This window comes from Ornithodoros turicata, chromosome 7 (genome assembly GCF_037126465.1).
Source record: "Ornithodoros turicata isolate Travis chromosome 7, ASM3712646v1, whole genome shotgun sequence".
In the NCBI taxonomy this organism is placed as follows: Eukaryota; Metazoa; Arthropoda; class Arachnida; order Ixodida; family Argasidae; genus Ornithodoros; species Ornithodoros turicata.
Genome location: NC_088207.1, coordinates 50,904,454 through 50,917,761, shown reverse-complemented (window position 1 = coordinate 50,917,761; position 13,308 = coordinate 50,904,454). Strand labels below are relative to the sequence as shown.

At 47.2% G+C, this 13,308-nt stretch overlaps 1 protein-coding gene across 1 annotated transcript in view; it reads right to left on the bottom strand.

Moving 5' to 3' along the window:
* Positions 1 to 3,823: 3,823 nt before the first annotated feature.
* Positions 3,824 to 13,308, bottom strand: part of LOC135401455 (neuropeptides capa receptor-like) — a 134,386-nt gene continuing 124,901 nt past the window's right edge. Inside the window, exons 4-6 of the mRNA XM_064633871.1 lie at positions 9,210 to 9,749; positions 8,978 to 9,109; positions 3,824 to 4,499 (exon numbers count right to left, since the gene is read on the bottom strand). Coding sequence (XP_064489941.1) covers positions 3,991 to 4,499; positions 8,978 to 9,109; positions 9,210 to 9,749 — 1,181 coding nt within the window. The 3' untranslated portion in view covers positions 3,824 to 3,990. The remainder of the gene's footprint in view (positions 4,500 to 8,977; positions 9,110 to 9,209; positions 9,750 to 13,308) is intronic.

Below are 13,308 nucleotides of genomic sequence, written 5' to 3'. Positions count from 1 at the left end.
AAGAGAGGAAGCTGTCCTGAGCCTCGAGATGTATCGATGCAGTTAGTTTGGAAGATAGGACGAACGGGACATTCATCGGAAGTTTCATCAGATGTGATTTTGTTGTGAATGTGAAAGTGGGTCTGAGACGTGAAAGCCCTACTACCTAAGGCACAGCCGTATATTTCCGTCTTGGCTGCAAGTCATCAAAACAACGGGTACAACTGCTGGCAGCAAAATCAAGAGTTGCTCCCATCAAAAAAGATAACCCTGGTTCGGTTGCAGCTAATGGGGACACTGATGTCTTCCAGGCTCTCCAACTACTTGGAGATTAAATTGAGAACTACGCACAACTTTTGGACCGACTCGGCCATCACTCTACAATGGATACGAGGAGATTCAACGCGCTGGATACCGTTCGTGCGTAATAGAGGAAAAAAAAAAAGAAATTGGTACTGAACACTGGCATTACCTACCTACAAGCTGCAACCCGGCCGATCTTCACACGAGAGGGATTTCAGCGTAACAGTTATTGGCATCACAGTTGTGATGGGAAGGACCAGTCTGGCTACAAGGCCCCACGAACACTTGGCCAACTGACGATATGTATCTTACTCAGAAACAGCGCACACTGTGTTTGAAACGACTAATGAACGTGCACAGCCAACTGCTATACATGGAAAGCTTTAGTAGCATAACTCGGCTTCATCGAGTGACAGCGTGGGTCATCCGTTTCTCAAAAAACGCAAGTCTAGTGAGACAGGAAGGTCCACTGTCGACAGAAGAAATTCAGACTGCTGAACGGTATTGAATTAAGGAGGCACGATGCTCAGCATTCGTACACGAAATAGACGAACAATCTTAACGAACAAAAACCGCTATACCTACAACTTCCAAACTACGGGATTTTAGGCAACTTCTGGATCAGGACAACGCTTTCCGTTTTGAGAGCTTGCGGTCGCATGCGTGCAAGTCAACATTCCCTCGCCGAAGGTCACCCCATCCTCATCCCGGCCAACTCACACTACAGCAGACTTCTGGTTGATGCATCCCATCGCCAAGTAATGCATTCAGGAGCGCGTGACACACTCGTTCAACTAAGAGAAACTGAGATGTCGGAGTAGAGAACGCGACAGCTCCTCACACCTCGCCTGGGACACCGTCGTCTACGAGAAGACGGTATAAGCTATACTAAAGGCCAACAACAACAACGAAACATGTAGTGAGCTGAGGAAATTTGTCACTGAATTTGTGGCTGACTACTCCCAGTTTGGTCACTACGCTTTCTAGTATGAGATTTGAAATGAGAGGTAATGGGATGATGGGTGAATAATGATTATAAGAAATTGGAAGAAAGAAGGAGGACGTGCTTGGCTCGGGCAGCGTCCATCTTCCTTGTGCGTGTGTCCTTTTGGCTTCTGAGCCGGGCAGTTCGCTCCCTGCTCCCCTCCGTCTGGCAATAGACGTTCCCTTAGACCGACTGAAGCTGTCCTTTTCCAACACCAAATGTTTGGTGCCGAAACCCGGGAACAAGACGCCTCTTCCAGACAACTGACGAAAGAACTCTCAGCGCGCTTCCCTGTTGACGGTCAAGGCCATTGTATTGGCGGGTATGGACCGTGAGATTGCGGCTGTTGTAGATGACGGCGACATTGAGACGGAAACACAAGGTTGTGGCCCGGAGCCATCTAGCCATAGTAGCATAGCCGTAGCCATAGCCATAGCACGTCTGCTGACGAAGATAGGATACCGTCCGGAGCTACCTTCACCCCTTCGTCGCGCCGGCCCGTGGGCTCTACGAAACTACCCAAACTACAGATTGAGCCGTTCACCAGGAGAATTATGAGCTAGGCAGTCATTTTGGGATCAGTTTGCGTCCGGAATCCACGACAACCTAGCCTTACCAGTCATCGCGAAATTCCAGTACCTGAGGTCGCTCGTTAAGGGCAAAGCTTAGCTCGCCATAAAAGGTTATAAGCTGCATACTATCCGTTGGTATGACATAAAGCCCTCATGGCCCATCGTCAGCGGCCGGCAGAAAGATCTGCTCCATTCTGCAAAGCCGAACGTAGATGTTGAGGCTGCGCGAAATAAGGTCGTCGCCTTTTCGTGGCATTCCCAACATTGCAATCCAATTTCGTCGACGCTCTCTGTCTGGCCATCATAGCAACAGAACTGTATTGTTGCGCTGCTTCCATTGGAGAGGAATAGATGAATTGCCAGTTCTCTCCAGTTCTCTCTCTTCTCCACGTTAGGCACGAAGGCTTAGTGTCATTACATCGATGTCTCGGTCTCAGCAGCCAGTATGTTAGTTGCCAGTATGCTATGCTAGTGTGCCGGCTGCTAGTTTATTTCGTACCATACGTATACGTAAACGCCCGGTGGAGGGAGTGCTCTTTATACTGCTTTCCCCGAAGCAGGAGGATCATTTTGTAATCGTACAATGCGAAACTACTACCAGAAGAGCAGAATTCCTGAAGGTGGCCAAATACTATGCCCCTTCGATTTTTGCATGTATTGATAATGATGATGATGATGATGACGGCGGTTGTGGTGGCAATGACGGCAAGAAGAAATTGAGATATGATATGAGCAACGAAATAGAGAGGGTAATAGAGAGTAACCGGCAGCCATATTTGAAGCCATCGTGGGTGGCGCCATGTTGACTTCACCTTGCCTTGTTTGCAAATGGCGGGAGACTCATGCGGAGAGCGTCTTTGTGCGCGTGCGCTTCGAAATTCAGTGGCATTTATTTAATGGCTCCGTAATGGCCGTAACAATTTTTCCCAAGCCTACGGAAGAGATACTATGATAGACACATAACTAAATAGCGTGATAACCAGATGTATGAATAAGACCACCAGAGAAATCATTGAGGACGAAAAATACCGGAATTTGGAACGTCGTGTGTCAGCACCCCGTCTTTGGCGCTGTCTGATAAGGAACCGGCTTTGTAGCGAATTCAGCCGATTGTTTTCGTGCAGAAAAAGTAGCACTGGCTCGAGCATGCATGTCCCACGGCCGCTTCAACCCAACTTGCGTTGCGCTCTCGCGTTTCATTGGTCCTTCGGTTCGCTCTTGGTTCGTTTTTGCCTTGACAGAAGGACTGCGAGAGAGAAAGGAGAGGGTCGTCTACTGGCATCGAAGCTTGGAGCCTCGCCAAAGGCGGTTGCGCACTCTATTCCCTCTATCCCGTTCGATATAAGTCGCGACAGGACGGGGTAGCACTGGCTATCTCAGTGCCCTTACCCGTGTAGATTAGCACGTATTCTTCTTCGGAGTTTTTCGAGTACATTTGTGTGATAATACGTGCTGCGAAGGCGTCATTTTAAGCGACATGGCCGAGTAGATAGAAGCATCCGTTCGTTGGTGATGGGTTTCCCATACACACACACTGTAGAGGTAATATAGGAGACACAGGGCCCATATCTCCTATAACACCTATATTTCCTATAACACATATAAGACCCATAACTCCTGTAATACCTATATACCAAGGTCGCGTTAAAAAGTCGGAGGAGCTGGGTCCGAATCCCAGCGCCGACTGTGCTGTCTGAGGTTTTCCCTGGATTTTCCGGCAGGCTCTCCAGACGGATGTTCGGCACAGTTCCCCCTGGAGTCTGCCCAGAACCCATACTAACCCCCACTTCTTCTTCCTACTGTCCTGTCTCCACCTGTCCACATCTGTACGCAGCATATAGCCACAGTTGCTTCACGGCGCTAACACACAGAAGAAACGGCGTCATTATATGATGGCGATGATCTGATATAGTCGCGTTGGGTGCAAATGCAAAACAAGCAAGCATCCCCTCTCCCATACAATGAAACATTCACCAAGACGTAATCATTGTACAGCACAACCTTTAATAGATAATATCGAATGATGGATATATACATACACGTAAACTTTGAAAAGACAATAAATAAATCTCACTATTTACACGTAGCAGTAATTCGGGAGCATTCGCACGCACAGGGGACGGATAAAAACAAAAAGACACCTCGACGACTTCACACCATTGTTTCACCTTTCGTGGGTGTCACATCATCGCCATCTGTCACACCATTTACCATCCTCACTACGCCGTTACACAAACCGTTCTCGCACGGACACTGCACAGCCGAGATGTCGATCACCACGTCACCGTTCTTGATGTCAGCGGCGTTGTCTCGCTTTGTTGCAGCACTGAAGCCGATCACAGCGTAGATGAGTGAAGCGAACTTTCTCTTGGGTGACAGTTGGCTTATGGAGTCTTTGACGGGGGCTTCTTGAGAGGCGAGAGTGTAGGGACCCAGGACGGGACTCGCCTGCAGGGGTGTAGGGGTAGGGGTGATGGGTATCGCGTCGAAGAAGGAAGTGACGGGGCGACCCGTGAATCGGCGAGTTCCAGGATCGAATTCGGGGACGCGTTTCTGTTTGCTGAAAGAGCAGAGGGCTTCCCTGAAAGCTTCACGGTACTTGACCGACATCAGGGAGTAGAGAATAGGATTGATCGTGGCACTGAAGTAGTACAGGCAACCTGTGGAGATAATAAGTGATTAGATTATGTTGATGATGGGGACAAGAAAACGTTATGTGATCGGAAATGTGTGTTTCCCAAGTAGAACTCATTTCTTCTACATTGCATGTGCACGCATGTATCGCCACAGCCAAACTGCATGCTGTGTCTCCCATACACACACTGTATAGGTAATATAGGAGATACAGGGCCCAAATCCCCTACAATACCTATATTTCCTATAACAGATATAAGAGTCACAATTCTTGTAATACCAATATCCCTTATAGGTCCTATATAGACTAACATCATTTGTATAGGACATTTTCGTTCAGGGAATGTTCGCTATTTACATCGAGATCGCTTCGCTGCGTTCGTGTTGATAGACGACGTTTTAAGTTGATAATGCTGTGTCAGTAACGGCTGCACGCTCTCTGTGTTACCTCGACTCCTGTTAGGAGGGGACATCTCCGACGTGACAAAGCCCTTTTTGCACTGCCTTTCGGAAATAGCTGATGCTACACGCTCGTTATTTTTTAAATTCATATTTCTTGCGGTGTTACTAAAGTACAGAAGACTTACTAAGAACAAGGCAGAGAGGTAGAAAACGAAAAAAAAAAAAAAAGGAGGCGTCAGCCGCAATCGACATTGCGAGGTACATCACTAAAATACTAATAGATGGAGGCGAAATTTTTTACGTCCTTTCAAAGCAAAAATCTGTCTCGAATATTTTAACACCAGGGTAACGTAGATGTCGTTCGTCGTTCTCGCGCTACACCAAAATGTATCAAGGTATGAGAAGTGGTGCTTCATGGTTCAGACGTAACATAGCTTGGAGTAAAATTGCTTAGAGTACATTCTCGAAGCAGAAGAACGAAACCTGAACTATAGCTGACCAGTCAGCATCTGATTAGGATGCTGCCACCAGTCACATATAAGACTACAATGCGTGACATAAATCCACCAGCCTATACTATACGTACAGTCTAATCTGACGCTTATGTCCACGCACACGTGAGCCTTAACATTTTCTTCCGAGCAATTAAATCTCCCAGCGCCAAGAGCGTGATTTTGAAAGCTGTACTTCATCGGCCTCCCTCAACAACACGCACCCATTGCGTGCGCGCCCGTTCTAAGCGCCGTCCCTGCATAATCATAATGGCTTTCTTAACGACCACCGCGGACATTTGTTAAGGCCACCATAAACAGATTCGAGCCAGAGCACGAGCCCTCCTGCACAGCTGAACGGAAATATCCAAGTCAGACGCTCCCTGCAGTCCACTTTCGTAGATAGTCCATGTACCTGAGGTTGTAGACACATATGCTCCCATGTCTACGCCATTGTTCCTTCCGGTAGTTGTAATTGGCCATGAGAGACAATTTATGTTCTTACTTTGTATCCTTTCCGTCCTTAAGTGCACGGCGACACTGGGCAAGGGCTTTCCACTGGAATGTGTGCTGTTTCGAGCTTCAGTGACTCTTTGAAATCATTTGTTTTGCCTTTCCTGTTTCGCGAGGTTGACGCCGAAGTTTAACAGATATACGCTCTTATGGCGAACGCATCATTAAAATGTATTAAAAAAATGTCTCCGTTAGAGTGTAAACACAAGACCCCCCCCCCACACACACACACATACACACACAAAGAAAAAAAAAATGCAGGACGGTTACGATTGTGTAAAGCGAATTTCAGCGGTAGCTGTTGTGTGTGGATGTTGACACTTTTATTTATGACATTTATGCACAACTACTTTAGAGTGACGAGCGCTGCCTTGTGATCTGTGAAGTGAGTAGTGATGTGTAGAGCTGGGATTTAGTGGGACAAAAACATTACTAAAATCGGGACAAAAGCGGGACAGGCAATGATGAAAAATCGGGACACTTCCTGGGACAACGTACCCATCTCTCTGAGTATGTCAAAACTGCTTTTATTAGGTTTAGATTATTTTAACTTGCTTTGCATCACCGAAACCGGATGCGAAACCGAGGATTTTGTGATACAGCCACAGCGATTTTCCGAGACCTTCCCGTTACCAGCTGCCGCTGTAAAATGTAGTGTTTATGACGGACCACACGTCCCACTTTCATGTGCCTGGCTCTTATCATTCGCATATCAACAAACGAAAATGGAACAGACCGTAAACACAACGGATGATGAGAAAAAGTGACAAGACAGAAGTCAAGAGTCGAGACAGGTCAGAAAAGGTCAAAAGACGAGTTACAAGAAAAACGGTACCTTTCAGACGACGTTCAGTAACCCGACGGCGATCGCCAGAAGAAAGGAAACCCCACTCATTCACCATAAAGGACCTTTCGTCGCACAATTAGCTGCCAACCCACGACAGGCTCGTTTCCAAGGCTTTCCGCATTTAGGGCGCTTCGCTGCACTCTCCCATCCCGAACAATATCACGAGCAAGGCATCGTAACATGCTGTATTTCCGGTTCCCGAAGCGACGTCGTCTGCAATCTCTCCTTTCCGTCGTTTTACGATTCGACAGTGTTTCTCAACGGTATTCATGCTCCAATAGCGTTATAAAAGTGGACTCGAAACTCCGCGGACGTAATACGCAATGGGAGTAGCATCGTAAATGGCCGAGTCGAACACGAGCCACAGAACACAGTGGAACACCGAGTGCATGAATTGAACAGCCGTGGTGTGCGCTCTCCGATAGAGGAGCATTAGGATGGATTGAATTTCATAGACGATTTTCTACGCTCGGTACGTTAGTTGAGCGGAAACGCTGCACTAGCACTTTTCGAATAGTATTCGAGTTGGAAACTATTCTGCAGAAAGAGGTTTTATTTCTCGTGTGGTTTGGTGCCGCGAATAAAGATATGGAGATGTTAGCTCGTACAGTCGGAAGGAGTATCCAAATCACTTCTGCGTGTGTTAGAGGAAACGTCTCTATTAGTAGGGTTCAAGATTGGTTGGTTTGGTTCGCTGTGGGGTAAAAATTGGCGGGAAATATAAATATTATGCAAGATAGAGCTACGTAGGTACGGCGGTAATCTTCTATTTAAGCGTTATTTTTCCGGTTCAAGGGCGAAAAATTTTCATTTTACCTGTATTATTTCAGAGGTTGAAGTAACCGCTGAGGCGTACGAAAAGACACAGATAGACAAACACAAAGAGTATAACCTTCACGTTAACTGCGGAGTTTTATGCTGCTAATTTAGAGGGATTGAGATCTTTTTTTGTTTACGGAGCGTTTTCTTTCGTTTGTACTTTGTATGCAAACTTTCATCAACAAGGGACTCGCATCAACTTTATCATAAACATCAAGCATCAACTTAGCTAACTTAATTCACCTCTCGTGTGATATTTAACTGACTATTGATGACGACGATACTTTCGACAAAACCTTCTAAGTCTTTTCCCGGAGGTAGAACCATGTAAGAGCAGATCGGTCAGACCTGATCTCCCCTGGCGGGTTTTCTTGCGATGGCACCAATCAAAATCCACTTAGAGAAGGACGACACAAAGTGATGAAGTGATACACTCAAGACTCTTTCTGTCTTCTAACCTGCACCTCCGATGGCGGATTTTCCCCTCAACTTACTCCCGAAGGAACATTAGGAATGCCCCTCCCTAATATGGGAACGCTTTGTCCCTGACCAGTTCTTTTGTGTACAAGAAGGTGCATTAGGGGAGAAGTCACTTGTTAACTGCATCATGAACATGTACATCGAATACGATACTTTTTCCTTTGGGTTTTAAACGTTGATAGAAGAGAAACGGGCTAGTTGTTTTTCACGCGAACTCCGTGTCCATTTCTGCTTTCAAGCGCCAATATTAGTAGCGGATCCCTGTCGTTGGATATTAGCAATCCGCTCCCCTATCGCGCATACGTTCTTTTCCTCATTTTCCCGTCGTGACTAAAAAGGAACTTTAGCAGTGATTGAAATTTCGATCGATATGGAGATTTTTCTTTGGACACTTTGCTCAGAAATATATTAACTTTTCACGTATTTTTAAACGCATAGGCACCCATAGGCACTACGTTACTTCTCCGGGCTACGCTGGAATAGGACTGGAATGAGACCAGTATTTGTTTAAATATTATCCATATTTTTTCCAAAAATTAAAAAAAGTGTCGATATTTCGGCGAATATCCGTAAATGTAGATATTTGCCTAGTGGATATCGGTATACATTGATATCGATATATATCGAGAACGTTTATCGACATTCTGCTTCGGCAATATTTATCAATATTCAAAATTGCGATATTTTTGCACCTCCATTACGTGGCCATACATTTTCAGTATTATTGAAGAACAAGCCTGAGTCACATTCTTTAGCGGGCATTCTTTAGAGCCATGGTCATGACGTGATTCAATCTCACATGCCCGTCAGTCGTCATAAATGATGGCAAGCACTTTTCACTTGAGCTGTACAAGCTGTACACTTGAGAAATAGTGGTGAGGTATCTTGGCAACGCGGTGTCTGGGAACGTCTCTATTTCTCGGAACGGATGATCCTTAGTGTGATTTCTTACCGCCTGTGTAGTAAAGGATTTCGTTGAGCGTGCGCAGTCCCGTAGTCCAGCTGGCGGGACTCACATACACGGCCAACAGCCTTTGTGTGTGGAAAGGTGCCCAGCACAGAAAGAAGGCGATGACAACGGCCACTGGAAAGAACAGCATGAGGAAAGACATTACACATTACATCTACATTAAACAGGTGGCGGTGTCTAGGTAGACCATGAAAGATCGGTCACGCGTAATTACCAAGCATCCTATGGATCGACCGTCTGACGCCCTGCCGTCTGTCGTCACCCTGCGGCGGTCCATGTTTTCCCGCAGCCACTCGGGACTCTCGGAGCCCCAGGCCTATCCTCAGGTACAGCACTACGATAATGGTCATGGGAAGACAGAAGAAGGCGAACGTCGAAAACTGTAACAGGGGTCGGCTGACATCGTGACTGTCCATCGGCAGAGAACAGAACGCGGACTCTGGCACTGTCCGTCCCGATCCCTGAGGGTAGTCGACGAAGTTCACCCTGGTGTAGAGAGCGAAGGGCAGAGCACTAGCGATGGCAGCGATCCAGGCGACGGCCAGGATCTTCATGGCACGGGAGAGGCTCGAAGGTCTGGTCTGAAGGAAGAGGGGATAGCGAATGGCCACGTAACGTTCAGCTGTGAAGGCCACGATAGTGAGTACGGAGGCGTACGACGTGGCTTCGGCGATGAGGGCTCGCAGCTTGCACAGCGGCTCGCCCAGCACCCAGGGGTACTGCTGCCAGTAGAGCTTCAGGTCGTTAGGCAGTCCTGCGTGGAATGAACGTGCATATTTTGAGTATTTGTTGTAGGGCAATTTTAGGACAACTTCATTTGCTTGAATACCAACTTTAGGCTCGACAGAGTGTCGCACCACAGTTCCTGGATCCTGTGACTTAATATGTAGAATGCGTCCGTTAACACATGTTATCTAAGGAAAGACAAACTGGGGTAATGAGAGCGTGTAGTTGCCTGGATTGCATTGCTCTCCATATTATCCCCTGACCCTGGTATTCGCTGCCCAGCACTGCAAATAATCTCTAAACTTCCGTGAGCTTAGTCCCAAAAGAAAGCGCGCGGAATTTCAAAATGTACCACGTGACAATTTGTACGCGCTTCTCTCGCGCGCAGCGATTACAGCGGTCTCAAGCGTGGTTCCCACTTGCGGTGCCGTGCCGCCGCCCGCAAAGCGGACAGCGACGGCGCACGCGCATCACCCACGTTGCCCGCGTTCTCGTTAAGAAACATGAATGCGCGGGACGTCGCCCAAGATTAACAATGGTTGCATGCTATATGCCACGCCCACACAACGCCACCGCAACGCTGGGTCGGTATCCTCATTGGCTACCTGCCGTCCGCTCTCGCGATCGAGTCGACTGGCTCCGCGGGAGAGAGATCTGCCGTCGGGGGAAGTCAAGGACGTCCTTCGAGCCGCCGCGGGCGCCCACGCGGCAGCTCTCCCGCAGGTGGGAACGAAGCTTCACGCGCACAGCAAAAGAACGCAATCCGCTATCTGCCGAGCAGCAGCCTTCACGTGACCGGCAGCAGCTCCTGGCCAATGTCCGATGGCCGTCATTTATTGATTTATTTATTAGTGCCCACAATCGGAAATAATCTTTATGAGTGGTGTACTTTAAATGAGAGAAAGAAAGAAAATAAACGTAATGAGTAAACATAGATAATGCTCTGAGTCACTGTCGTCTACTAGACGGACGGCGCATGGGTTCCCACATAAGAGCGCCCCTTTACACCCGTACTACTATGCTACTTACTTGCCTTCCCATATCCCACGAGCGAACAGGAACTATTACTATTACAAATGTTATTCAAGGACGGTATATTACGCAATTCACGCGGAAAACACAGCGACGCAGTCGGGATATTTCTTAAAAAAAAAAAAAACGAATTCCTTTTCAACGATATCTCGAAAAACTGCCTTTCATACAGAACAGAACAGAACTGCTACTACCATCAAAACATCGTCGCCATGCATTGTACGCCGTCTACTTGGTACCGCTGGCTGGAAACTACTACATCGACATGGCACAGCAACTCTACTTCCGCTTCCGTCGAATTTGTACCATGAATTCTTTCAAAGAGGAAGCAGTAAAAAGAAGGCAGAAGAGGCGCTCCTCTTTTCGATGCCAGGGTCATTAAATATCTGTCGCAAGACGGTTCCCAAAACGGAGTATGATGACGCGGACAATCGAAACGGGGTACAGTACGCCAAACGATGAAATAACGGCGGTGTTACCGTCTTTTTTTTTTTTTTTACAATGCCACTCAAAAGACAGATAGTACGGTACTTAGCTGGACGACTTTCGTGATTCTGATTTTCACAGCCGAGGAAGAAAGACGCATATTAGAAATTAGTCGAACTGTGCAAATATAGTATAATCCTCTCATCTCGAAGGTCGATGACCCCACGTAATCGATTAGCTTTTTTTTTGTTCTTACGACAGTTTTTACAGTTAAAAAATAAATAAAGAACAGTTATTGGGCGAAAATTCGATGGTGCTTCTGGGCTTCCATTAGAGCGAAAGGAGGACGCGACAGATTATCGGGACGTCGTTAGGAAGGATATTCCTCGCTTGTGGTATCAGGTTTTGAGACCGCAGGTATAATGAGCTTGTTTGGATCCACTGAAAGAGAAAGTGTTGCTAGAGTTACCGTCGTTCGAAGAACAAAAACACCCTTGGGATACGAGAAAGTGAAACACAACAGCAATAACAACAGAAAAAGTCAGTGTATTAGTTTTGTTCAGAAAGTGCAATTAGGTAGTTTCACTTTGAAACTTTTACCGAAGTATTGAGTGTTCAGAGAACGTATCAAATTAGGTTCATTTTTTTGCATACTTGCGACCGAAAGGATAGGTGAATTCAAAAGAGAATAGTATGTTAAAGGATCAGTGAGGTGCCCCCCCTCCCCCCCCCGTATTTTTGTTTTTTTGGCTGAGGTGAAAGAATGACGCACTCAGCTGACTTGCAGCGCGCGCGTGAGGCCCTCTGTTCTTCACACCCTTCAAAAGTCATCCCCTATTTGAAAGAGCGCGCAAGAGGGCGAGGGAAGGAGGATGTAACGTTGTGACGTGAGCAGTCCCCCTGGCTAGGTCGTCACGTGACTCCTGACGTAGATCGACGCAGCGGGAGCGGGTATAAGCGCGTGAGAAGGGCACGGGGGGGGGGGGGGGAGATGCCGACGTCACACGAGGAGATCAGGCCGTCCGTTCGAGACTGCTTTCTTCGAGTGTTTTTTGTAAATTTGGTTGCGCAGCGAAAATACACAGTGAATAAAAAAAAATTAATGGTAGCTCCTGAGGGACAGCTCGGCCAATCAAACAAGGTTCTGAGTCACGTTAAATGTCACGTACGTCCTTCAACGCATCGCACCCTACAAGACCAAACACGCATATGGCGATGAGTTGAGGCTCTGGACCTCTAGCAGGGTTTCCATTGCTAATGATGTCCATTCGGCCGGTGAAAACGACGCCTCATTTTCGGAAGATAACAGGGACCGCCTCAAGCGCACTATTTTCTGCGTACAATAGCCATCCCCATATAGCGCAACTGGCGTACGGGTAACCTCCACGCACAATACTTCTCATACATCTACAAAACGACATTGAATACTTCCTCCATAAGAATGGCAGCTCATGCGCCCACCAACAATGCGCACTTGTATGTGCTCCTGAGTAACGTTTAAAGGCGTGGAAGATATCCCCGGGCATTTTATCGAACGATCTCCTATTCACCCTTTAGAGAACACATTACACGCTGTTTCAGCGAGGGCTCGCCGATTGCAATCAGTAGCTATATAGGAGACATGCACGAACAGACGGGACTAATGACCATCACCTACTAGGTTGTCAAGTATAGTAAGTCATGCCAATGATACTATTGCGTAACTGATTGCCTTCTAAACGAAACAGATTGCGCAGATTGCTCCATGCTTCGGTGCAACGCGTGTGGAATGGGCCGGCTTCGGTGATTGGTTGCAGTGCATATCAGGTAAACGTGCGATGCGTTTTTATCGGTAAGATAACAACTGGCAATGGTGACTCGTTTGCCCTTTCCTGCTATGCGAGTGCTATCGACTAAGCTCAGAGGCACGCCGAACCATACTATGTGTCTAGTATTTCGTTCTGCTTCGCTCGCCGATTTCGTGTTATCCGTACGCGTCAACGTTTAGGTCACGAAGGTGAGGTTACACAGCGTCGCGGTTACTGCGGATTTCGAGACGCAGCGAATCTTCCGTGTTTGACCGAAAACGAACGCAGTGCGGAGGGCTATGGTGAGCAACGCAGACGGTAAGTTCGATGCATCCAGCACAG